The following is a 26,357-nucleotide window of genomic DNA, read 5'->3' as shown; positions in this document are numbered from 1 at the left end:
TGCTCTGTGGCCCAGGCTAGAGTGCAGTGGCACAATCTCAACTAACTGCAACCTTGGCCTCCTGGGTTCAAGCAGTTCTCGTGACTGAGCCACCTGAATAGCTGGGATTACAGGTGTGTGCCACCATGCCTGGCTAATTGTGTATTTTTAGTAGAGACAGGGTTTTGCCATGTTGGCCAGGCTGGTCTCGAACTCCTGACCTCAGGTCATCCACCTGCCTTGGCCTCCCAAAGTGCTGGGATTACAGGGTGAGCCACTGTGCCAGGCCCATTCTAACCAAATTTAAATAGCAAGAAATATATTAACATATCTTAGAAAGGGCATAGAATCTTTATGACAGTCCAAGAGCCTAAATCACATTGTAGGGTTTCTCCAGTAAAGACCCCATGGCCCTCTTATTGGGCATAGACAACCCCAACTTACACTACTGACCTTGGACACCATATACCCGAAATTCTATCATTGCTAGCCCCAAAAACCACATGCTTCTCCAACCATCTTCTCTAGAAAATGTATTTTAAGTGGTGCCTGCCACTTCACATTATTCTTTTCCAGCTGAAAGTTTCACATAAGTATACATGATTAGCAAAGCCAAGGTGGCTTGGCTGTGACCTAGATTTCTAACTTGAGGAAGGATGTCAAAAATAATGAAGGTCAAAACATGAGAAGTATATACTATAGACCTTTTCCTGACCTGCCTGTCATAGGCTCCATTTATTGCTTTGTGTTAAATATCTTCTTGACATTGTTAAGACCTCTTTCCAAAGCAAATACCCATTGAAGAGGTAAATAAAATCATGTACAACTTAATGCATTTTTTTTCTCAGTTTCCTTTGCTTGAATGAGAAATTCTGGATGGTATGGGAACAAAGAATATATGAGAAAGAATGAAAACCCATCCACTGGTACAGAATAGTAAGGCAGGATAAATTTTGATTTCCCAAATTGTTTAGAATCTTGGATCCTAGAAGGGTGAAAGAAGCCCTACAATCTTTCTCCCCATATCATTTGAAAATGTAACAATGTATTTGTGCATTCAGTTGTTAGAAAATATTCTTCCAATGGCTTGTAAAGATTATACCACTTTCATATCACAGTGCAAGTAGCTCGTTTTTTGTTTAGGTAACAACAGATAGTAAGATCTTGAGGAGCCCACTGAGTTACAGTGATCTTATAGTCCTAAACTTTACTAACTACAAAAATTATATTCATAGGCTGGGTGCAGTGGCTCACACCTGTAATCCCAGCAATTTGGGAGGCTGAGGCAGGAGGATCACTTGAACCCAGGAGTTTGAGACCAGCCTGCGCAAAATAGAGAGATCCCTGTCTCTACAAAAAACTTAAAAATTAGCCATTCATGGTGGCCCTCAGCTGAAGTCCTGGATACTTGGGAAGCTGAGGTGGGAGGATTACTTGAGAGGTTACAGTGAGTTTTAATCACATCATTGCACTCCAGCCTGAGTGACAGAGTGAGACCTTGTCTCAAAAAAAAAAAAAAAAAAAATTCATCCACTATGACTGTAATAGCAGCAGAATATCCATTTTTCCAGGAAACTGCTGAGTAGAGCTCTGTGCCACAGTTTAGGCTCCCCAAGGAAGCCAAGGAGAGCCAAGAATAGCCACAGAACAAATTGTGTCCTCTGATGCCTTCATCTCCCTTTCTGCATCCTCAAAACCCAGGGATTTCTCTTTTATCCATCTGAAGCACCTGGTGGTCTTTCACAGATATGTCCACCACAATCAAAAACACATTTTTAGGACAGGATCTAGTGTTCATTCTATGGCAGTGACTTCCAAAGTTTTTGACTGTGTTCTTCCATAAAGAATATATTTTACCTCATGTCCCAGTATATACATATGTGATTTAAATTAAAATATCATTAAATAATACCTTCCCTTACTAAGAAGGAAAACACAGATATTTTCCATTCTATTTTGTTTCATTTATTTTGTATTTAAGCCAAGACCCAATAAATTGATTTCATAAACTTGTAGCTTAAAAACACTGGTCTCTGATGGTATAAATGCTTAATAGAATTAATGTTTCCCCATTTAGTTATGTTTTCATTTTAGCAAAAGATGCAAAGTAAGCACAAAGAAATGTATCTCAGCCACATGGTGGTTCACGCGTGTAATTGCACATTCTGGGAGGCCAAGGCAGATGGATCACCTGAGGTCAGGAGTTCGAGACCAACCTGGCCAACTTGGTGAACTCTCCTCTCTACTAAAAATACAAAAATCAGCCAGGTATGGTGGTGTGCACCTATAATCTCAGCTACTTGAGAGGCTGAGGCAGGGAGAATTGCTTGAACCCAGGAGGCAGAGGTTGCAGTGAGCCAAGATGGCGCCACTGCACTGCAGCCTGAGTGACAGAGGACAGAGCCAGATTCCATCTCAAAAAAAAAAAAAAAGAAAAAGAAAAAGAAAAAGAAAAAAGAAATATATCTCTAACTGTGAAATGTTAGATACCAATAAGCTTATTCCAAAGGTAGTTTTGGAGAAGCAGGAAAAAAATTTCACTATTTCTGAATTCCCAGCATATAAGTTGTCTCTTGCCTGTTCTATTTTTTATTAATGTTTTCAGTTACAAAAATAATACATTTTTTCATAAGAAACCTAGAAAATAACAAATAACCACAAAGTTATAAAACCAAGTTCATCATAATCTTACCACCCAAAATAACCACTGTCAACATTTTGCTTTCATCTGTCTAGTTATTTGTTATATATGTACTTACATATAAAATAAAAAGTTTAAATAGCATGCAGTTTAAAAGAGTATATAATAAATGTTTACATGTTAATAATAATGATGCTAATAGCCTATTACAATTTAATTTTTAGCTGATAACAGTCTATCATATGGATGTATAATGTTAATTAAGATTGTTCCCAGTTTTTGAATTTTATAAATAATAAGCCATCAGTGTGAGGATGTTTCTGAATACTTCCTTGGGTTAAATTCCTAGAAGAGGTGCTTAGGGGTGAAGGAGCCATACATTTAAAGTCTCTGACTTGGATATTGTCCCTGGGTTTGTGAGGTCAATAACACAAACTTCTTTATAGCAACTGGACCATCTTGAGTAGTGCTCAGCTTTCAAAACAAATAGTACATTTGTTGACATTTGGATTATGATTAATAACTGAATCTCAAAGGCAGTTCTAAAAGGTAAAAGAAAAAAATGAGAAACCACAAATCCTTAATAAGCAACTGAGATAGGCATGTGGAAAGGAGTGTGGTCGCTGAGCAACCATCAACAATGCAGAGCTCATTACAGGGGGTTGGGGCTGGGAAGGTATGAGCTGCCTCTGTGGTTGTGTTTAGAAGCTCACATCAACTTTAACACCATCTAGTATTATTCCTCCTAGTCTTCTTCCAGTTCCTTTCCTCACTGATTTCCATTCTAGCCCCTGCAACTTTGAAATGATGTGCCCCTCTCAATGTTCTGGCCGTAGTTAATCTCTTAATGAACTATGTCAGTTTTGCTTGCAAATTGCAACCTGATCATTGCCTCCCAACAAACATCTAATAATTTACTGGGGCATGTCAACCAGTACCTTATTACTATGACATGTTAGAAGACCAGCATCTTCTACAAGCCTTACAATTCCCCATAATCTTGGACCATAGCAGAAAAGGGATGGTTTATTTTGAGGCAAAGATGAAGGGAGCTGCAGTTAGGGAAAGGGTAAGGAATTATTGAAGAAGAGAAAAATGGGCATAATTAAGATATGGTGTCAATAGGATTATCTTTGTATGGGAGAGATTTGAAACAGTCATTCATTTCTTATTTATTTATTCATTCACTTATTGATTCACATGTATTAAATCCCCATTATAAGGCTGTCAGTCACTGGAAAGTCAAAGTTAAATATTTCATAGTCATTTTCCTTAAGGAGCTCATTGTCTGAAAGATGAGCATCCAATATTTTTAGTTAGATCAAAATTTAGAGCGAGGGGGAAATGATAGAATGTTTCTCAGTGTAAAGTTCAGGTTGAGATAGAATAAGTAGCACGATTGGCAGGGGTATAGGTTGGAGCTGAGTACAGTAGCATGCTGTGGTGCCTGTTGGGTACCCTGGACACTGGAGATCCTGGAATTGTATCCTAGAACCGCAATTTGGGATATAGTTATCACATGCGCTTACAGAGTTAGCACTCAATGGCATGTCATAGATTTGCCATTAAGTTAAGTGCTGCCAAGTAAGAACAATTATGCCTTGACTTCATGACATTTACATCATCAGAGCACCCAAAGGAGAGAAGTGATTTGTTCGATATTTCACAAAAGAATTATAAATAAAGCAGATGCCAGATCTCTGTTTTTTTCTTTTTGAGACACGGTCACCCATTGTTTTGTCACCCAGACTGGAGTGCAATAGCACGATCATGGTTCACTGCAGCCTGAACCTCCTGGACTCAAGCAATCCTCTTGCCTCAGTCTCACAAGTAGCTGAGAATACAGGTGCACACCACCATGCCCTGCTAATTTTTTTTATTTTTGTTTTTTTGTACAGATGGGGTCTCACTGTGTTGCCCAGGCTGGTCTTGAACTCTGAGCAATTCTCCTGCCTCAGCCTCTCAAAGTGCTGGGATTACAGATGTGAGCCACCTTGCCCAGCCAGATCTTTTAAGAAAGGTTATCAAAATAGATCAGGCACAATTGGGTTTATTCTAGAAGGCATCTTCCTGGGCCAAGAAGGGGAATTGCATAAAACACCACGAGTTAAGACTCAACTATCTTAGGTAAACAATTAGTCTCCCTCCTTAAGTTACTCAGTTGTTCCTCTAGAGGAGCTGTACCATCTTCTTTGAAAACACATAGTGCAATGGTTAGTCATACTGGAAAGAATAATAGTGACAAATCAAAGGAAAATACAATAGTTGAAATAACATTGCAAAATTATAATAAGATATAAATAATCCAGATTGTGCCACCCAAACCCAGATATTGAAAAAAAATGATATCGGTAAAGTTTGTAAAGAAGCGCAGTATAAAATTAAGTTAAAAAATTATACTAAACACTCGTGCTTCTTTTTGGCTGTGCTCTACCCCTAGTTTTGTGATAACCAAGGTATCACTACCTATCTCAAAACGTGTTATGAAATTCTGTAAGCAAAATTAGTTTACTAAAATAAATATTAGGAGTAGGAAAATATGCTTGACTGGAACTCATGAGATCTGGATCCTATTCTAGTTTGCTGGTAACTAGTGTGAATTTGAACAAATGAATTCCCTTTCTGACTCTTGATTTCTTCATATTTAAGTTAGGGATCTGACTGATTTACACAGTTCCATCCAATGATATAATTTTTTCTTTTTGCCCACCTTGGCCTCGTGTGTGTGTGTGTGTGTGTGTGTGTGTGCGCGCGCATGTGTGTGGTGGGGCTTGGGGCTGGTATTAGTGACTTGGAAATCAGAGTTTGGTATCTCTCCAATACTGGCAGCTCATTATAACATGCTGAATAACCTCACACTTTCTTTGGGGAGAAAGGGAATAAAAAACTGTCTTGTAGCTGGGAAGACCCAGAGAGTACTCAATAGAATGCAAGGAGGGGAGGATTAATACTTACTCAAGGCCTGGGGGCAGTGAAGACAAGCTAGACCAGAGAAAATCAGGGAGTTTTCCTGCATACCTTATTGTTTACTGAGGACGCCTGTGGATTTTTTCCCCCTTTCACACTGCTATCTGGCTTAAGAAAGTTCCAAAACGTTGCTTTTTTGGGATCTTGTGACCCCTCAAGTCATGATGCTAATTGCTTTACTTTAGCCTTGGCAGGAGCAGGTACCATACCTCTGCTTTTATGGTTTACAGCTAAACAAAGCCTTTTGTTCCCCCACCCACAGGGGCTCAGTTCTTCATAGGGCAGAACAATTTTTTTGTTGTTTTTTTGTTTTTAATTTGAATAAATCATTGTGAGCTGCCATCAACACCCAATCCAAGCATACGGAGTCAATACATTAGCCAGTCAACACTTTAACTGATAGTTTGGGTCAGGTATTAACCATGAAGAGGTATTCCAATATTTCACCTGTTGGATTTACATGTTATGAAATACTTAAATATGGGACACTGTGGTGAGAAGTGTGCAAATGTCTAGGTTGCCACCACTTCAAGCGGTTGCTCACAACAAAACCAAGGTGTGGCACTTTTACCACACAGGTCCTATCTTGCTAATTATTTATGGTAATTACACCAGAGGAAAACACACAGAACAAGCTAGAAGATAGAGATGTGAGTTTAAGGGAGAGGTGGGGGGTGTGGAGAGAGAAGGGAGTAGTGAATGAAAACGGTGTGGTGTATGTTCTGGTTCTGAAACCTTAATGTCTGCCAACCATGCAGTAGATATAGAGGTATCTGTAGCAAAAAAAAAAAAGTTCTAGAAATCCTGTTCGAGTTTTTGTTCCTAACTATTGATTTGAAATGCTCCCTCTTAAGTATACATTAAAAGAATAAATAACTTTTTCAATTTAAAGCAAAATTAGCTCATCCACAGTTTCTGTTCTTTGAATCTTTATGTGCTTATCAGAAACACTGGTATATCTCATAACATCATTAGTTGTTATTTCCAACATTTTTATTTATTTTTCTTCTGCTATCCTGCTGAACAGTTCTTTCCATAGCATCAGAAATTTTAAAAATATACATTAAAAAACCTTTCTTGTTTAAAAGATTTCAAGGCTTACATTTACAATATTCTGATTTTCTAAAAATCTGGTGAATATACTTTGGGTTTTTAAAAATTCATATAGGGGCCAGGCCCAGTGGCTCACACCTGTGATCCCAGCACTTTGGGAGGCTGAGGCAGGCAGATCACGAGGTCAAGAGATCGAGACCATGCTGGCCAACATGGTGAAACCCCGTCTCTACTAAAAATACAAAAATTAGCTGGGCGTGGTGGGATATGCCTGTAGTCCCAGCTACTCCAGAGGCTGAGGCAGGAGAATCGCTTGAACCTGGGAGGCAGAGGTTGCAGTGAGCCGAGATCACACCACTGCACTCCAGACTGGGCAACAAGAGTGAAACTCCAACTCAAAAAAAAAAAAAAAAAAATCATATAGTTATCTAAGTTATCTATCCTGTAGCTTTAGTATGTATTTGGGAAATTTGTTAAAACTGTCCAAACTTCAGTTTTATCAGCAGTAAAATGGGATTTGAATACCTCCTAATGATTGTTAGAAGGATTAAATGAGATCACGCAGACAATTCACCCAGCACTGTTACAGTAGGTAGTAAGGCAGACAGGAGCAGGACAGGAGAGGCCCCCCTCACCAGAATGTCAGGCAGCCATCAGGTGATGGTCAGATGCTGTTGAACTGCCTCTCTAAAATAATAATTTGTCGCAGCCAGCACCAGGAAAAGGAAGTCTCCCAATAGATAGAAAAAAACTTGATGCTGGTGACCAGCAGCTTCCTAATAAGACCTCAGGAGTTGGGCTAGTGAGCTCCAGTGTGTGCACTAAGAGGCAAAACAGTGGAGTTTAACTGGTATATGACCTTCCTCTAGGAACACTGGACTAGTAAGGGAAAACACCTCAAGTGAGCATGCACACAACTTTAGTGAACACATTGTGCATGCAACCCCTCCCAAGTGCTGGCAGGCCACTCTGCATGCAGACAGCTCACCCCAAGGAAAGAATCATGGGAGACGTAATGCAACCCCGCAAGCATGCCAACATAGAAGACCCTGAGTCAAGGGTCCAAATGTGCACTTGAACCTCTCAAGTCGCTTGCTTGGCCCTCTTCCAAATGTACTTTACTTCCTTTCACTCCTGCTTTAAACTTTTTAATAAACTTCCACTTCTGCTCTAAAACTTTGCCTCGGTCTCTCACTCTGCCTTGTGCCCCTCAGTCTAATTCTTTCTTCTGAGGAGGCAAGAACTGAGGTTGTTGCAGACCCGTATGGATTTGCCACCACTAACAGTACAAACCCCAACAGTGGTAGTTAACTCATGGATATAAGGGTATTATTAGCCTGACAAACACAATGGAGTCTTTATTACTTCAAATGGCTCAAAAAATAATTTATGAATATGAATTTAAAGATTTGTGAGAGTTTCGTTTTTCAAAACTCTACGTCTATTCACATAACCTATTCTCTGTGGTCAAAAGGTCACAGTATAATTGGGTTGTAAGATGAGATTTGTAGGGCAAGTAGATACTAGGCAGCTTGCAGGGGATGTGAGGATCTAAGAATAAACAAAGGTGGAGGTGCAGATTTGGTCAGGGAGAGAAAGTAAACATATGCACACAATTGCAAAAGTCCCTGAATTGGGCCGCACATCAGAATCATCTTGAAGCTTTAAAAACGTACTGATGCCTGGGTCCTCCCCAAGAGGATCTGATTTAATTGGTTTGGGATGGCCTCGGCAGTGGGATATTTTAAAGTCTCTATGTGATTTTAATGTCTAGTCAAGGTTCAGAACCAGCACTCTACAAACAAGAAATCAGGGAGTTAGAAGAAAATAGAGAGAAAGGTTACTGAGGAAGGAGAATAGAAAGACTAGAATGGAAGAAGCAGACAATTCGTGAAATGCCTTGCAGGCTATGCAATGTCATCCTATGCTGTGCTATGCTAAGGACTTTAGGCTTTATTCTGAAGAGAAATTAGTTGCAAAATAAAGAGTGAAGTGATCAGTTGTGCTAGCACTGGCTGCAGGGTCAAGAATTGATTATAGGGAACAAGACTAAAGGCAGGAGCTGAGTTAGATGAGTAAGAGGTTGTAATTGTCTAGGCTAAACAAGGGCAGTTGTAATGGGTTGGAGAAAAGTGGAGCGATTTGAAATGCCTTAAGGAGGAAGAGCTGACATTGATTGGAAAGCAAGGATGAGAAAGGAATTGGCTGGAGATGCTGTTAATTGAGGTAACCCAGAAAAAGTGAAGTCTGTGAGAAGGAGATAAATTCAATTGGAAATGCTGTTTCGAAGTGTCCTTTGGATGACTAAATGGAGATGTTGATAAGCACTTGGACATGTAGGTCTGGAACTTGAGAAAGCAATGGGGGTGAGTGTGTTGGAAACAAGGAAGGACCTATGACTCAGGTCTCATACAGACTGCCTTTGCCTGCCTTCATTGCAGCTCCACAAGCTGGCCCTTTCTGACTTGAACTTCAGGGCCTGTCACAACACGTAATCTTTGCATTTAGTATGTAGTATCAGTAGAACACTGACGTAAAGGGACAAGGTGGGAGGAGGACAATTTATTATAGAAGGTTCTAAACACGACTTTGTCCTATCTATTTCTATGAAGATGGTAAGACACCATGTAAGCATCAGAAAGACAAAATCAAGTAATAGGCCCAGCATTCCACCTCAGGTGTTGCTTCCTGGTAGCTTTTTTTCCCCCCTATATGACCCTGGTTCCCTGGTCAAACCTAATTGGACCAGGAGTAGGACCTGACCTCAGCTGAACCAATCTGAGACTCTCTAGAGAATTTAAACTGAAAGACATATTGATCACAGCGCTCTGGAAGGAGAATCAAAGGATTCCTGGCTAAGCACGGTAGCTCACACCTGAAATCCTATACTTTGGGAGGCTGAGGCAGGCAGATCACCTGAGGTCAGGAATTCGAGACCAGCCTGGCCAACATGGTGAAACCCTATCTCTACTAAAAATACAAAAAAAAAAAAAAATTAGCCTGGCGTGGCAGCACGTGCCTGTAATCTCAGCTACCTGGGAGGCTGAGGCAGGAGAATCACTTGAACCCGGGAGATGGAGGTTTCAGTGAGCTGAGATCAGGCCACTGCACTCCAGCCTAGGTGAGAGAGCGAAACTCTGTCTCAAACAAACAAACAAACAGAATTCCTGCTGCAGAGTTGCCTTGGTTCCTTCATTCTTGCTGATGGTTGTTTAACTTTTCCTTGGATTGTGTGATAATCTCAGAATAATGTCCATAAATTCCCATTGGAAATGAGAACTGTCATAAATGTTTGTTAAAATAACGCAAATATTACAAAATAAGGTAGTTACCTACTTTACTCTTTATTTATTTTTAATTTAAAAGTAAACTTTAATGTCAAAAATGCAAACTTGGGGAGGGCAGAAAGATCACACACAAGGCTGCCACTTCACACTTGGAGGGTTGCACGGCGGCCGGACAGAGGCGCTCCTCACTTCCCAGACGGTGGGGCAGTACTTTAATACTATCTTGGAAGGTTGTCCATTAAATGAAAAAAGCCACTGGAAGAGCAACATAGATGGTATCATCCCACATGAAGAAAAACTGTGTGCATGGTGGCATGTGTACATGTATGTTTAAAATCTGGAATGATCCATAACCAGATTTCTTTAAATTTCCATTGTTATTTTAGATTCAGGGGACACATGTGCAGGTTTGTTGTAAGGGCATATTGTGTGATGCTGAGGTTTGGGCTTCTATTGATCCTGTTACCCGGAGAGTGAACACAGTATTCATTAGGAAGTTTCCAGCCGTTTCCTTGCTCCCTCCCTCCCTCCTCCTTTTGGAGTCCCCAGGGACTATTGTTCTCATCTGCTTTTTTGTTTTGATTTTGAGACAGGGTCTCAGGTGGTTTGCCCAGGCTGGAGTCAGTGACATAATTATGGCTCACCACAGCCTTGACCTCCTGGGCTCAAGTGATCCTCCTGTCTCAGCCTCCAAGTAGCTGGGACCACAGGCATGCACCACCATACCCAGCTAATTTTTTTGTTTTTTGTAGAGACAAGATCTCACTATGTTGCTCAGGCTTATAAGTAAGGATGTGTTATATTTGGTTTTCTGTTTCTGTGCATTTTTATACAAATTTTTATAGTAGTTACTTCTATGAATTTGGAATTGTCAATTGAGTAGATAATATGTTTCTATTTTTATTTTTAAAGTTTTTTTTTTAATTCCTTTCCTCTTAACCTAGTTTGAATTGATTTTTCTGACTCATAATCAAAAGAGTCTTCACACAACAGCTGAAGCCATGGATATAAAAAACATCAAGCAGTTTAATATTCATCAACTATGGGATGTGGAGGGTAACAGGCATTAAGTTGAAAGGGCATTAATTAGGAAGGGTAATCACACTCTAGATTATGGTGGGTTTGGTATGTATCCAGGTCCACCTCCTTATGTATATTATCTTATGTATATTAACTTATCTCAGGTTTTAGAAATAATTGAGTGGGAATCATCCTTCTTGCTGTACAAGAATCCGATTGTTAAGCCTTTAAAACCTTCCGATTTATAACAGCACGAAAGATTGTTTTGAATATCTGAAGCATTTTCTGCTTAAATTTTTAAACCTGGTTTGAATTTAGTGCTGGTAGGGGAATGTTTGTGCTAACTTGTCCTTAATAAGTGCTTCCAAATGATCAGTATCAGCCTCCAAATCTACAAACACCTCCATTAATCATTTATTTGACATGACATGTAGAAGGAAATGACAGCACACTCAGAAAAGATATTTAAAGCATCTAAGCCCTTATGGAATAAAAGTGTGTCATCTAGTTTATGCAAACCCTCAGGGAATAAGTGATTTTGTTTTTGTTTAAGTATGTTTACCATAATCTACTGCCAACATTTTAAAATTAAGGAATTTCCTCTCATCACTAAAAGGTAACACCCTAGTTTGCTCACTAAAAATCTGCACCTTCACATCTAGATTCCATGTATTTATGAACAGTCTCAACTGTAACAGTTTTAAAATAATTTGATATTTTAAAAAAAGTAGGTACCTGCAATTAACTATGACAGTGATTTTTACCATATGTTTACTGCAAAATAAAATACATCCAGAAATGTTTAAAGAACAATGCGAGATAAAATGAGAAGTTACAGAGTAAACACTGATTGTCACCACCATACAGGTTAGGAAATAGAGCACTGCTAGCAACCTAAGAGCCTCCCATCCTGTAGGAGGCTTCCAGGCTCATTCTCCTCCCCTAAACTTAACCGCTATTATGATTACATGATAGCCACTTTCTTGATTTTGTTATGGTATTTTCTACCACCTACATACATGCCTCTTGTATTAGTCTGTTCTCACGCTGCTAATAAAGACATACCCGAGACTGGGTAATTTATAAAGGAAAGAGGTTTAATGGACTCACAGTTCCACATGGCTGGGGAAGCCTCACAATCATGGCAGAAGGCAAAGGAAAAGCAAAGGCACATCTTACATGGCAGCAGGCAAGAGGGCATGTGCATGTGCAGGGGAACTCCCCTTTATAAAACCATCAGATCTCATGAGACTTATTCACTATCACGAGAACAGCATGGGAAATACCCGCCCCCATGATTCAATTACCTCTCATCAGATCTCTCCCACGACATGTGGGAATTATGGGAGGTACTATTCAAGATGAGGTCTGGGAGGGGACACCATATCACCCCTGTTTCTGAACAATATAATGAACTATATAATGTTCTATATAGTTCATTATATATAATTCTATATAGTTCTATATAGTTCATTATATATAATGAACTATATAATGTATATAGTTCTATCTACTATATAACGTATATAGTTCTATATAGTTCATTATATATAATTCTATATAGTTCTATATGGTTCATTATATATAATGAACTATATAATGTATACTAATAGTTTTCTTTGGTGTCTTAATACTTTAGCTCAACATTGTGGTTATGAGGTTTATCCATGTTTATATGTACTTGTGCTTTCTTTGTTTGCAATGCTGAGTAATATTCCAGTATAAGAACATGCTACTTTAAAAAATTATCCTTTTGATAATTATCATTTTGTGAGATTTTATAAGTTTTTCTGCCTTTAGAAATCAGCCACTTTTTATTACTTTACACAAATTTAAATGATGGCAGGCAGGATCGAGTCTCTCACTAAAAAGCTCACTGAAGATGTTATTAGGCCTGATACTTTGCAGAGGAATTCTTGAACCAGCAGAGCATTTGCACCTTATGTACAGCAAGTAATTGCTGAGCATAGTTTCTGCATGCTTTGTCCCTGTTAAACCATCACTACAGCTGTGCAACAGGTGCACAAATAGATTTTTCTTCTTTAAACTGTTGAAAATAATATTCCTGCATTCCCCCACTTCTCAGTAGGTGGTCCTGAGACTTAAAACACTGCCACAAGTAAATTGTCTCCTTCTCACTGAGTTGTACTCATTAGAAATTGCTCCTTTCCAGAATTAACGCACAAAACAATGGCCGTTTTCTAGCACTGCAGAGTTGAATGATCTACTGCTTGGTACTTGGGCAAAAGTGAGTGAATAAAACTATGAGAGACTTTGTGTGACATACTACTGAGAACACTAATCAAACTCTGGAACAAAGAAATTTTACAAACTTAGTAGCAAAGGCATAAAACATGTTTGACTAGCTAAAAATGTTAAATTCCATATTATATATATAAGGTGCATCTGCAACGATAGGTTACACTGTATATTATGTAAGGAGAAATTTTTAAATCAATTCATAAAAACACTAAATAGGCCAGGAATGGTGGCCTGTAATCCCAATGCTTTGAGAGGCCAAGGCAGAAGGATCACTTGAAGCCAGGAGTTCAAGACCAGCTTGGGCAACATAGTGAGATCACATCTCTACAAAAGAAAAATTTAAAAATTAGCCAGGCATGGTGGCACTGACCTGGTAGTCCTAGCTACTTGGGAGGCTGAGGCGGGAGGATCACTTGAGCCCAGGGGTTCGAGGTTGCAGTGAGGAAAAGAGCAAAAATATTTTATATTTAGGTAACTAGAGTGTCTTACAAACTGAGCTTTAATCCCACCTAAATATTTGGAAAGCATTTTCACTCTGAGCTGGCCAATTCCCTCTGCAAAGGCTGAACAGGCCCATCTCAGGCCTGATTGACTGAGCACAGTGATTTCCAAAGCAGGAAACAATCTGACTGGGACATATCAACATCTGACACGGAAATTTCCTTTTCGGAATGCATGTATTTGTATTAAACTGGGGAACATTTCTGTACCTGGTTTGTTAGCTAGAAAACTGTGCTCTTTGGTAGTGCTTTCACAGTTGGATAGCATTAAATGAGTGCAAGTATGAGCTGTACAGAGCACTATTTCAACTTGTTCTTTTTTCTCATCTCAGTATTTCTGAATAATCAAAAAATGTTTATGGTATAATCAAAATTGAATTTCATCCCAAGGGATAAATAACCACAGAAATTCTACAGGCTTGTCATTAAACATATACCCAAACAGTGAAATGAAATTGATTATATATTAGAATGGGTAGTTCAGAAACTCCAAACCACTAAGCATGAATGGTGTTATTTTTAGATTAAATTCTCCTTTTTATTCCTAGACTGAAGATAAACGTAGTATAGTGTTTGAAGGATTTTGTAAGATAAGCAAGCTGAAGATTAAGATAAGTAATAATAGCAGAACAGCACCATCTCTTCCCTTTTAAAAATACATATTTAACAACTGAGCTTATACCAGAAGCAAAAATATTTTGAATTATTGAAGAGCTCAAATTCAAAGTGCCAAGATAATGATATGTAAACCCTCACAGGTATGATATCTTCATAAGCAATCTAAATCATAGGATTAAATTTTGCCTTAATCCAAAATTTACCTTAACAGTTTATTTTACACACACACACACACACACACACACACACACACACTCATGTAACAGTATAGAATGATGCATATGATATATATATTAAACTTGGTAGATGAGAATTTTTCTTTATTTAAATATTTCTCTCACTCTGATTAATAACTTTCAAATATTAAAACATTACATTGGCCAAGTGTGGTGGCTCACGCCTATAATCCCAGCACTTTGGGAGGCCTAGTTTGGAAGATTGCTTGAGCTCAGGAGTTCAACACCAGCCTAAGCAACAAAGTGAGACCTCGTCTCTACAAAAACTAAGAAAATTAGATGGGCATGCTGGTGCATACCTGTGGTCCCAGCTACATGGGAGGCTGAAGCAGGAGGATCACTTGAGCCTAGGAGGTAGCTGCAGTCGACTGTGATCATGCCACTGCATTCCAGCCTGAGTGACAGAATGAGACCCTGTCTCAAAAAAAAAAAAAAAAAGAACTTTAAAACATTATATTTGTAATTTCAGTGACTGATTTATAAGGGATAATTCATTCTGGACTTTTGCACAAAATTGTATCACTAAAGTAAAAGACAAAATCATTTATTAATAAAAGGATATATTTTATCTCCCTCTCAGCCTCCATGAGGAAACAAAAACAATAAGTCACCGTGTACTGAAGAATATGGAGATATTTTTATTCTTATGAGAAAAAGCAAACCGTGAGCCAGATAACTTATGCTAATGATGTGGGAAAATAGGCAAAATTAGGTCATCTAATAAAGCTAAATTAAGTTGGATAATTATTACCTAGTTTATTTCTGAGCAGGCAACCCACTCTGTAAATATGAAATGGTTAAGCAACATGGACACAGTGCTGTTTCTGTAGGAAAGCTAGTGGTGAGTGCAGTTGTTGGTTGACTTGCCCTTCTTAAGCAGCATGCCAGGCTTCCCTTTTCTACAGTTAAAGTCAATGGAGAATTGTCTGTGAGTGTGCGGATGCATCATATCTCAGTACAGGAAGGTGCTCTCATCTCTGGTCAAATTCTCACTAAGGTATTGTTGAAACCCCAAAGAAGAGGAACTCAATCAATGGAAGTCTTCTTTCAGTGTCACAAAGAGCTGGTAATCTAGCTTGTTGGCTTCCACATCCAGATTTGCCAATTATTTGCTCTGTGATAAAACGCTTAGCACTCATTTCAGCAGTCTAAAATAAGGAAGCTCTGCTGCAAGGATGGTAGTAGGTTTAATTCATCTTAAGGAGCTCTGAAATCCCTGTCTACATGGTTAAAGAAATAATACGTTAAGGATTCTGGTCTTCTAGAAAGGGAAAAATAGGCTGGAAATGTCTTACTGTAATGAACACATGCCAAAAATGTGATTAACTAAGGGTTACTTGCAAAAATTAAAAAAGAAGGTAAATTAGCTTAGAAAGTAACCCTGACAAAATATAACCACCTAATGGTCAGCATTGTTTTGGTCACTTGAAATGTGAGAAACTTTCAGTACTTGAAGAATTGGAAGGAGGGAGTAACATGTTGTTTGAAGGGAAACAATATAAGTAACGCCACTTATTCAGAACTTACTATATTTTAGGCATTTTCTGGAACCAGTGTATACATATTATTTTATGTAATTGTTAACAACACCCTTGAAAGGTGGGTGTTACTTTCTGAACCAATGAGCATACGAGTTTCCCTAACTGGCCCAAGTTGATGAGCTATTAAGGGGCAGAGTCAGCATTTAAACCCAGGTGTACTGTGACTCTAAACCTATAGTTGTCACTCTAGGTTACAGGGGGATGAGCTAGACTGAGTTTCAGTACTATTCCAACAGGAGGACTTGCCTGATAGTGGCTATGCACAAAGAAGATAATTAATTCCCTGGAAGCTTTATCCAGTGAGATTTTGCTTGTCTCTTAGGATGAACTAATAAGAAGCTGTTCATAAGTGGAGAGCCCTAGAAAATTCCAAAAGACAGAGAGTCATTTTGGGGAAAATATTGGACTTTATATGAACAATCCTAAGAAATAAGATGGAACTCATTTGATGGCTAATGTTGCACAAACTGCTTATGAGGAACAAAATTATATTTACCACAGTCACTGGAAGAAGATGGTTGTTAGTTTACTGTGCAATAAAAAAGTTACCAGTGATAATTTAAAAACATATAGGTATTTCTTAGTGTACATATGTTTTATGCTATGTCTTACTTTACAGTAGGGGTCTTAAGCTATAGTCTCAAAATGAGTAACTGACATTTCATTGAGTGAAATTAATTCCACTTTGTTGTAGTATTTTTAAAAACTTAAGTGCAATAAATTTTTACCAAATGACAATTTTCCTAGAAGAAATTCTGAAAACTTTTTTTACATATTTTTAAAAAATGGATAAATATTATAATATCAAAAAAGAAATATGAAACTGAAGGACTTTCTGGCATGAGAGCAATTGTTTGGAAAGCACATCCTTTATTATATTACAGATGGAGGAGGAAAGTGTTCTTAAATAAAGGTCATTTTTTAATGTTAAATAAGTAACAATCAGTGTCAGGTAGTAGAAAGAGCAGGATACCTGGGTTTTAATTCCAGTTCTTTCACCAACTACATCTTGGATTAGATGCAAAAACAAAGGGGTTGAACTTAATGATCTCAAGTGTCTTGAGCAGCTCAAAATTCAATATGTCTGTATTTCCTAAGAGCAAGATGAATAGCTCACAAAATATTTTCTCAAGCAAGGGTAGAATCATCATGGCTTTGAGTCATTGAAATGTTCCCTGGACAAGCTACTCTGGAGGTACCATATGAGAAGATCTTTCCTTGGCTCAGTGTGTAGAGATGATGTAATGTTTTAAAAGGCCCCACCTTGTTTGGTGAAATCACTCTATCCGTGGAGTACTGGCCTGACAGCTCTGAGAAGAGTTGCCAAAGTGGGCTGCGATATGAGGTTTTAAAGTTCTATTATCATGCTGCATGAGGAATTTGGAAAAATCAACATTCCAATATATTTAGAATGAAAAATGTTACTATCTACCCGATTTATGGCACTTACTATGGCAGGTTCTATTCTGTGTAAAACATGCAATCGAGCAGATAAAGTTATATAAGCTTATGAAGGAACTTCATCAAGGAAGAGAGAAGTCCCAACAATCTCACTACCCTTATCATCTGGATTTACACAATGAGTTTCTTTAGGGAAACCATCTTGAAGCTTCTTCCAAGTAATGTGGAAAGGTTGGCACTTAGCCATGGTTAAAGAATCACCAAGGTTTTCTATGTGGGTGAGGGAAATTGCTTTGCTACACAGACAACAGGAATATTCTCTCAATGTAATAATAGGGTAAACAGAAGTAAATAAGCTTCTCACTTCTCTGGCACTCCCTCTGTTTCTTCCCAATCATCTCTTTTTCTTACCTGTATTGTTTTGAAAACCAAGAGGTATATGAAAGAACAACAGATCAAAGAGACACGTAAGTGTCCTTGCTTAGCTTTTGCTCAAACTTTGATTTTTTCTCTTTGAAGTCGTAAGCCAGTTTTTTCGCTTTTAAGGATTTGGGCAGTTAATTTTTAGTTTAGAAATCTAGACCAGGTAATCATCATTTATGGTTCATAGGCCAAATATATTGTATATTTCCTAACTTCACCACCCCCGATAAATCAGAAAAAAAAGAGACATATTTATCCTTGCAATATCTATCTGTAGATCATAAACACAGTTCATATACCAAGTACTATGCTAGGTACTGAGGGTACAAAGCCTAGAAAAATGATTATGGATCTTATAGTTAAATCAAAATCAATGAATAATGGATGTGGATATATGGCTGATTTTTCTTCAACAACCCAATCAAAACATACACATTCAAATATACATTATTCTCTTTCACATGATCACTGTATATCATCAGGCTCAATTACTTAATCTATTGAGGTCACTGCTACAAATAATTTTCAAAAAGCTGTTTTCATAATAGCCTTCAAAATTGGCCTTACATTTTAAAATGCCTACGATTCATCAAAACTTCACCCTTTGAATGTAAGTTTAATTTTGGGGGTAAAGCTGAAGCCATTGAGCCAAGTCTTATAAATAAGGATTGCTTGTAATAAGGATTGTAGTAAGTCAAACTGAGCTATGTCTCTAAAGTAACAAGACTAATTCTTATGTGAGACTTGTGGAAAGTAGAGGAATGATGATAGGGGAGGCATGTTGCAACAATAATTTGCTTGGTTAACTATCCTGAAAGGCTGATCAACTAGATTGCTAACTGAGGGTACAGGTGATTTGAGTAATTTGCTCATTGTGAACTCAGTAGAACAAATAGTAGAATCCATAGTAGGGCTTTTATGTGAGGATGTACTCACTGAGATGGAGCAATCACGGCTTGTCTCGGCTGGACTTACCAAAATGGCAGGTTTTTAAAAAAAATTTTATTGTTATTATACTTTAAGTTTTAGAGTACATGCGCATAACGTGCAGGTTTGTTACATATGTATACACGTGCCATGTTGGTGTGCTGCACCCATCAACTCGTCATTTAACATTAGGTATATCTCCTAATGCTATCCCTCCCCACTCTCCCCACCCCACAACCGTCCCCACTGTGTGATGTTCCCCTTCCTGTGTCCATGTGTTCTCACTGTTCAATTCCCACCTATCAGTGAGAACATGCGGTGTTTGGTTTTTTGTCCTTGCGATAGTTTGCTGAGAATGATGGTTTCCAGCTTCATCCACTTCCCTACAAAGGACATGAACTCATCATTTTTTATGGCTGCATAGTATTCCATGGTGTATATGTGCCACATTTTCTTAATCCAGTCTATCATCGTTGGATGTTTGGGTTGTGAATGGGAGTTTACTCATGATTTGGCTCTCTGTCTGTTATTGGTGTATAAGAATGCTTGTGATTTTTGTACACTGATTTTGTATCCTGAGACTTTGCTGAAGTTGCTTATCAGCTTGAGGAGATTTTGGGCTGAGACGATGGGGTTTTCTAGATATGCAATCATGTCATCTGCAAACAGGGACAATTTGACTTCCTCTTTTCCTAATTGAATGCCCTTTATTTCCTTCTCCTGCCTGATTGCCCTGGACAGAACTTCCAACACTATGTTGAATAGGAGTGGTGAGAGAGGGCATCCCTGTCTTGTGCCAGTTTTCAAAGGGAATGCTTCCAGTTTTTGTCCATTCAGTATGATATTGGCTGTGGGTTTGTCATAGACAGCTCTTATTATTTAGAGATACGTCCCACCAATACCTAATTTATTAAGAGTTTTTAGCATGAAGCGTTATTGAATTTTGTCAAAGGCCTTTTCTGCATCTGTTGAGATAATCATGTGGTTTTTGTCTTTGGTTCTGTTTATATGCTGGATTACGTTTATTGATTTTTGTATGTTGAACCAGAAAATGGCAGGTTTTATAGTGAAATGCAGATGAAAGACTAAAAGATGGATTATGTTAATGAAGGGGAAGGTTCTGTGTATCTTTAGATTAAACGAATATTATACAATTTCAGTTTTACTGAAAGGTTGACAACAAAAGCATTTTGCTAAAATCAAAATAAGCAATGTATTCTAATTATATTAAATGATAAAGAGAAATAGAGGTTGGCACTATTCCCTTTCACCTTTGTTGCAAAATTAGGATTCATAAAGTAATTAAAAGCAACTGTTCGTAAACATCATTCAACTTTTCCTCACTATCATCCCTTTTGAAAACTGGCATTTCTGTGCAATGTATTATTTACAGAGTCCTTTTATAAGAAGGATTTTATAAAATTACGTGATAGATACATTTATTACATTCATCAATTCAAATTAAATACTTGAGATACTTTTGGGATGATACAGCTTAAGTTGGCATGGCATTTTTTCAGTTTTCAAATAACTTTCATAGTAATTTGAAATAGAGACAGGAAGGTGTATTAGTCAAGGTTCTCCAGAGAGACAGAAATGATAGGGGATATACATATATATTATATATATTATATATAATAGGAATATATGTAAAATATATATAATATGGAATATATATAATATGTATATAATATGGAATATATATAATATGTATATAATATGGAATATATATATAATATATAATATGGAATATATATAATATGGAATATGGAATATATATATATATATAGAGAGAGAGAGAGAGAGAGAGAGAAAATTGGCTCATGCAATTGTTGGGGCTGGCAAGTCTGAAGATTGTAGGGTAGGCCTGCAGGCTGGAAACCCAGGCAGAATTTCTGTGTCTTAAGGCAGAATTCCTTCTTCTCAGGGAAATCTTGGTTTTTGCTCTTAAGGCCTTCAATGGATTGGATGAAGCCCACACATATTATCAATGGTAATATTTTTTACTTAAAGCCAACTGAATAAAAGTCTTAATCATACCTATAAAATACCCTCACAGGTTTTTTGCCCCCATTTTTCAAATGAGGAAACAGAGGCTCAGTAAAGTTAAGAAATCCGATTAAGTGACCCATCTAGGAATCGACAGAAGCCAGGGTGGAGCTCATATTCTGCCTCCCAGATTAGGATTTCACCAATTCCATTCTATCACCCCTCTTGAATGTTTGCAGTGGGGCCTATAGCTCTTAGTTTTAAATTGGTTAATTATTTCCTTAATTACAATGAATTTTTAAAAAATGTTTTATGATTATTTAGCCAGCATAAATTTTTGTTCTTGATTGAAGAGGTTATCTTCTTCATTTGCGTCATTTATTCTTTCATTTAGTCATTTCACCTGAGCTATATGAATCCAAATGGTTCAATAGAGCCTATTGTTCTACTTGTCACATAGAGAATTAATTTGGTGCAATGGTATCCTCCAAGTATACTATCAGGCAAGATAGCCCAGAGGTCATAGAACAGAAATGTTCACAGGCACAATAAAGATGCTCAAATTACAGTTTATTAAATCATACAGTGTGACGAAACCCGGGAAAAGAGATGGAGTGGGTTAACACACTTAGAACAGGTTATAAGCGGGGTACCACACTACCTGAATCTATTATGCAGAGTTCATATGTCCTGCCTCTCTGTTTGCTGCATCAAGTTTCCCAACTTTTGACGTGACTATGAGAATCATAGTTCAGACTTGAGTAAGCAGCCCGCCAGTGGGAGATGTCCAGGGCCAATACACACTTGCTCTATTAGAAAATGCAGGGGCAAGTACACCAGACCTATTAGCCTGCTGAGCCACTCTGGTTTTTATTTGTGTTTCTTGGGTTAAGAGCATGCGGGGCCGGGCAGGTAGCTCACACCTGTAATCTCAGCACTTTGGGAGGCCGAGGCAGGTGGATCATGAACGAGGTCAGGAGATCGAGACCATCCTGGCCAACATGGTGAAACCCCATCTCTACTAAAAATACAAAAATTAGCCAGGCATGGTGGCACACACCTGTAATCCCAGCTACTCGGGAGGCTGAGGCAGGAGAATCACTTGAACCAGGGAGGCGGAGATTGCAGTGAGCCGAGATCGCGCCACTGCACTCCAGCCTGGGTGGCAGAGCGAGACTCTGTCGCAAATAAAAAAAAAGAGCATGTGGGACCAGAATAGGATCATATGTTCTCATGGCCCAGCTATATCGTGATTATGAATTGGTCTTTACATGTCTTTCTATCTTTAAGTAACATTTTCCCACAATATTTTTATTAACTATCTTTGGCAGTTCTTAGAGATTATTAATTTACTCTTGACATTTTCATGTTATGATTTTCCTGTCTTTACATGCTACTTGTTTACTCACTATCTATCCTTAACACATTCTGTGAGCTTCACCTCTAAATCATAAGCTCATAGTTTAATTACTGTGTATACCCTATGCTTTTTATGAGTTTCACCCATACCACTTGTTCTCTTGTCTTTTATAGCATAATTACTCTCAAATAATTTACACATTACAGTATTGGAAGAAATAATAACAACTTTTATAAAGCTGAAGATCAGTAGAGAGTCTTAAGAATAAATCATAAGTTACAATGTCACTCTCAAATTTTACTGATAGCATCAAATCAAATTAGATTTTTATAATAAGGAGGGCATGTACCACTAGACTAGCAGAGGACATGAAGGCCTGCCTTTGAGATTTACTTCTGGAGAATCCAAATGATAAATATAGCTTCTCATGGATTAATCCAATTTCTCAGATCCTTAGTTTTTAAAGTGAAGTATTATGACTGTAAATACAGAGATTTTTCTATCATATGACTTGAAACCAAACACAAATATAAACGTGAATTGGGTATGGTCTTTGAGTTTGAGTAGCTCCAAGTAGAGAGGGAAGGGGACCCATAAATAAGTAATTACTATCAGAATGAACAATATCACGAAATCATGCAAGAGGAAATGCCGCTCCTAGCCGAATAGCACAAACTTCCTAAGTGGAGTCATTGAAGTTGGATTTGATAAATAGAAGTTTGCAAGGTGGTTAGCTGAGAAGGAGAAAAAGGCAGTACAAACTATGCAAGACAGATATGAAGGAATAAAACAACATAGCATGGAAAAGGCATTGGGCGAGTTTGGAATGGCTGCAGTGTAGGTTTTCTTAAAATTAGAAGATGAATATATATGGAAAGGAAACTTGTGTCCATAACATAGAAGGCCCCACAGGACTTTGTTAAGGGGTTTGTACTTTATCTTAAGATAGTGATGAATTATAAAAGAAGTTTAGGCTTGGGTATGACATAATCAGATTTGTCTCCCCAGACATCATCCAATTTGGGTCAAACAGTTCAGATTCTAATCTTGGTTTTGATCTCAAGGCTTTGGGTAACTACTGTTTCCTGTCAGCCTCTCCTGTTCTGTCTAACAAGCACCCATGATTCATCAATAACATTTTTTTTTTTTTTTTTTTTTTGAGATGAAGTCTCGCCCTGTTGCACAGGCTGGAGTACAATGGCGTGATCTCGGCTCAATGCAATCTCCACCTCCCAGTTTCAAGAGATTCTCCTGCCTCCGCCCCCTGAGTAGCTGGGATTACAGGCACGCACCACTACACCCAGCTAATTCTTGTATTTTTAGTAGAGACGGGGTTTTACCATGTTGGCCAGGATGGTCTCGATCTCCTGACCTCGGAATCTGCCCACCTCGGCCTCCCAAAGTGCTGGGATTACAGGCGTGAGCCACTGCGCCCAGCCTAATAACATTTTTTTTATAGTCCCCCGCCAGCATTCCTCTTCCTCCTTCAATCACACATAGAGCATCACACTTTGTACTTTTTGGTTATACTCCAGGTTGAAGTTTTCCCTTGTATCTATGTGTGCAAATGTCAACTATCCCTTTACATAGACTGAGTCTGATTCTTTCCATGAAGTCCTCTTGAATTGAAAAATATTTTGTAGAGCATCGGCTTAGAAATCATAGTTCCACTTCCTCATTCCGTTCTACACTGATTCCCTATAACAATTTGGAAAATGTCTTTCATTATTTAGTTTTTAGTTATATCTTATGCACAATTCCCTTATAGTTTTACTTGTAAGTCTTACTGCCTGGAAGATATTTTTTATAACTACATGCATTTAGTGTATTCACTTAATTTTAACAGCAGAACTCTAAGAAATAATATCACTAACTTCTTATGCAGCTGAAAATAGCAAACCATGGATTTTTATAAGAGTAATTATAGGAATTAAGACATACAGTCAAGGGTGCAGAAAAAAATGGCTGACTTTAGTTATTCTTGTCAAAATTGTTGTGGAATATGGCTTAAAATAGAAAACAAGAAAGAAAGCAGACTTCTGGTAACAGATTAAATTAATCGACCTCCAAATTGTAGGCACTTCTGTTCATTTCTGAAAAAAGGCTGTTTAATCTCCTGCCTGAACACATTGAAACTCTCCTTTTGTTGTGAATGACATGTATTCAGCTGCCATTCAGGGATGGAAAACACCCCTTTTGATTGGTACCTGGAAACTTTAGAGCTTCTGGAGTGAACAAGAGTTTTTTTTCAAATACAAAGGTTCAAATGTATGTTGTTATCTCTCAACTTTTCAGGAAGCAACTACTACTCTACCAGTGACTTATTTTTAATGCTTGAAACCTGCCAATGAAATGTTAAGAATTATATAAAATTTGTTATGATTAAAACTTCATTCTGCATTAGCTTTATTCACTAGTGAGATGCACCAAAGCAAATTTGATTTTAAGTTTTGAGTTAAAAAAATATTCAAACAACCTCAAATGTAAAAGAGTAAAACTGGAATATGAATTTGAAAGAGTTTTTTTTTTAGTAATATTTACTCAGTGCCTTATGTACATGACACTATTCTAGGCAATATACACAATTAAATTTTCAAAGAATCATGTGCAGTGGTTTCATAATTAAATCAACGAAAAGAACAGCCAACAATTCCAGACTCAACAATTTGAAGTATAAGGGAAAAATGCTTAGAGAAAATAAAGAAAAAAGAGTGGTAAATTCAAGTACATAAACATCATTTTTTTTTTTTTCCTTGAGCTGGAGTCTTGCACTGTCACCCAGGCTGGAGTGCAGTGGTGCGATCTCTGTTTACTGTAACCTCCACCTCCCGGGTTCAAGCGATTATCCTGCCTCGGCCTCCCCAAAGTGCTGGGATTACAGGCCTGAGCCACCGTGCCTGGCTGCACATAAACATCTTAACTTCTATATAACATAAAGTCCATGAGGAAATTCAAAAACAACAAAATAAGAAAAATATTCACTGACAAAAACTCTGAGTGTATTTTACCATAACATTTTTTAAATTAACATCATTTTTTGAAACTTTTACTCATACCTAAGGCTGTAGTTCATTTTTTAAAATTTCTCTACAACATCCTAGTGTACCGTAATTTATTTATTTATTTGACTCTCAATTAATATTTAAGATGTTTCCAGATTGATGTTATTTAAGACTTACTCACGTCTTTTCATCATTTTTCTATGTATAATTTTCCGGCTTTTTCTAGGTAATTTGTAAGAATATGTTTTCTGCATCCTAATCCATTGTCAGTTTTATGTATACAAATAACTTTCTCCAGGGTTTTGCTTATCTTCACTCTTGATATTGTGGGTATTTTTTTTTTTATTTAACTCAGCAAAACTTTGAACATTTTATTTTGAGATAAAGGTAGATAAACTGATGGTGTGTTTTGATGAACAGAAGTTCATAATTGTAATGGAGCTTAATTTATCAACCTTTTCCTTTCTGATTACTACTTTTTAGAGTCTTATTTAAAAATCTTCTCTATTTGATATCATGAATACTATCTCTTATCACCTAAAATGTTCATAATTTTGGCTTTTATATTTAGATATTTAATCCAACTGGATTTGTTATTATTTTTTAGTATGATGTGAAATAGGGGTTCAATTTCATGGGTTTTTTTAACGTTTTCTTCTCATTCACAGTTTTTCTAGAGCCATTTATGGGAAAGTTCCTCTGTTCTTCACTTAGCTCCTGGACCATCTCTGTCACAGATAAATGTCTATAAACTGTGAGTCTTTCTTTGAGGTCATATCTGTCTTTCTCCTTAGTAAAGATTTATTTGTTTTATCATACACGTTGCCAGCATGTAGAAAGGCAATTGACTATTTAACAATTATTTCTAGCTGACAACCTTGTTAATATTAATACTTTGTCTAAAGATTACCTTATGTTTTCAATATCAACAATCAGCTCCAAGTAATGAGAGTTTTATTTTTTTCTTTCCAATCTTGGTAGGTTTTCTTTCTTTTCATGTCCTGATTACAGTGGCTAGGACCTTCAGGACAATGTTGAAAAGAAATGCCATTCATGGGCATCCTTTCTTATTTCTAACTTTAAAGGGAATGCTTCCAATGTATCACTGTTGAGTGTGATACTTGCTGTATCTTGTGTTTGTCTGTGTGAAG

At 37.6% G+C, this 26,357-nt stretch overlaps 1 protein-coding gene across 1 annotated transcript in view; it reads left to right on the top strand.

The window, feature by feature from the left end:
• The window catches only part of ABCD2 (ATP binding cassette subfamily D member 2), a 146,072-nt gene extending 120,112 nt beyond the window's left edge, over window positions 1-25,960 (top strand). Inside the window, exon 10 of the mRNA XM_058426374.1 lies at window positions 25,875-25,960. Within this exon, the coding sequence (XP_058282357.1) occupies window positions 25,875-25,920 (46 nt within the window). The 3' untranslated portion in view covers window positions 25,921-25,960. The remainder of the gene's footprint in view (window positions 1-25,874) is intronic.
• The last annotated feature ends 397 nt before the right edge of the window (window positions 25,961-26,357 follow it).

The sequence above is a fragment of the Hylobates moloch genome, unplaced genomic scaffold (genome assembly GCF_009828535.3).
Source record: "Hylobates moloch isolate HMO894 unplaced genomic scaffold, HMol_V3 SCAFFOLD_13, whole genome shotgun sequence".
In the NCBI taxonomy this organism is placed as follows: Eukaryota; Metazoa; Chordata; class Mammalia; order Primates; family Hylobatidae; genus Hylobates; species Hylobates moloch.
This window is presented reverse-complemented; position numbering and strand designations above follow the sequence as displayed.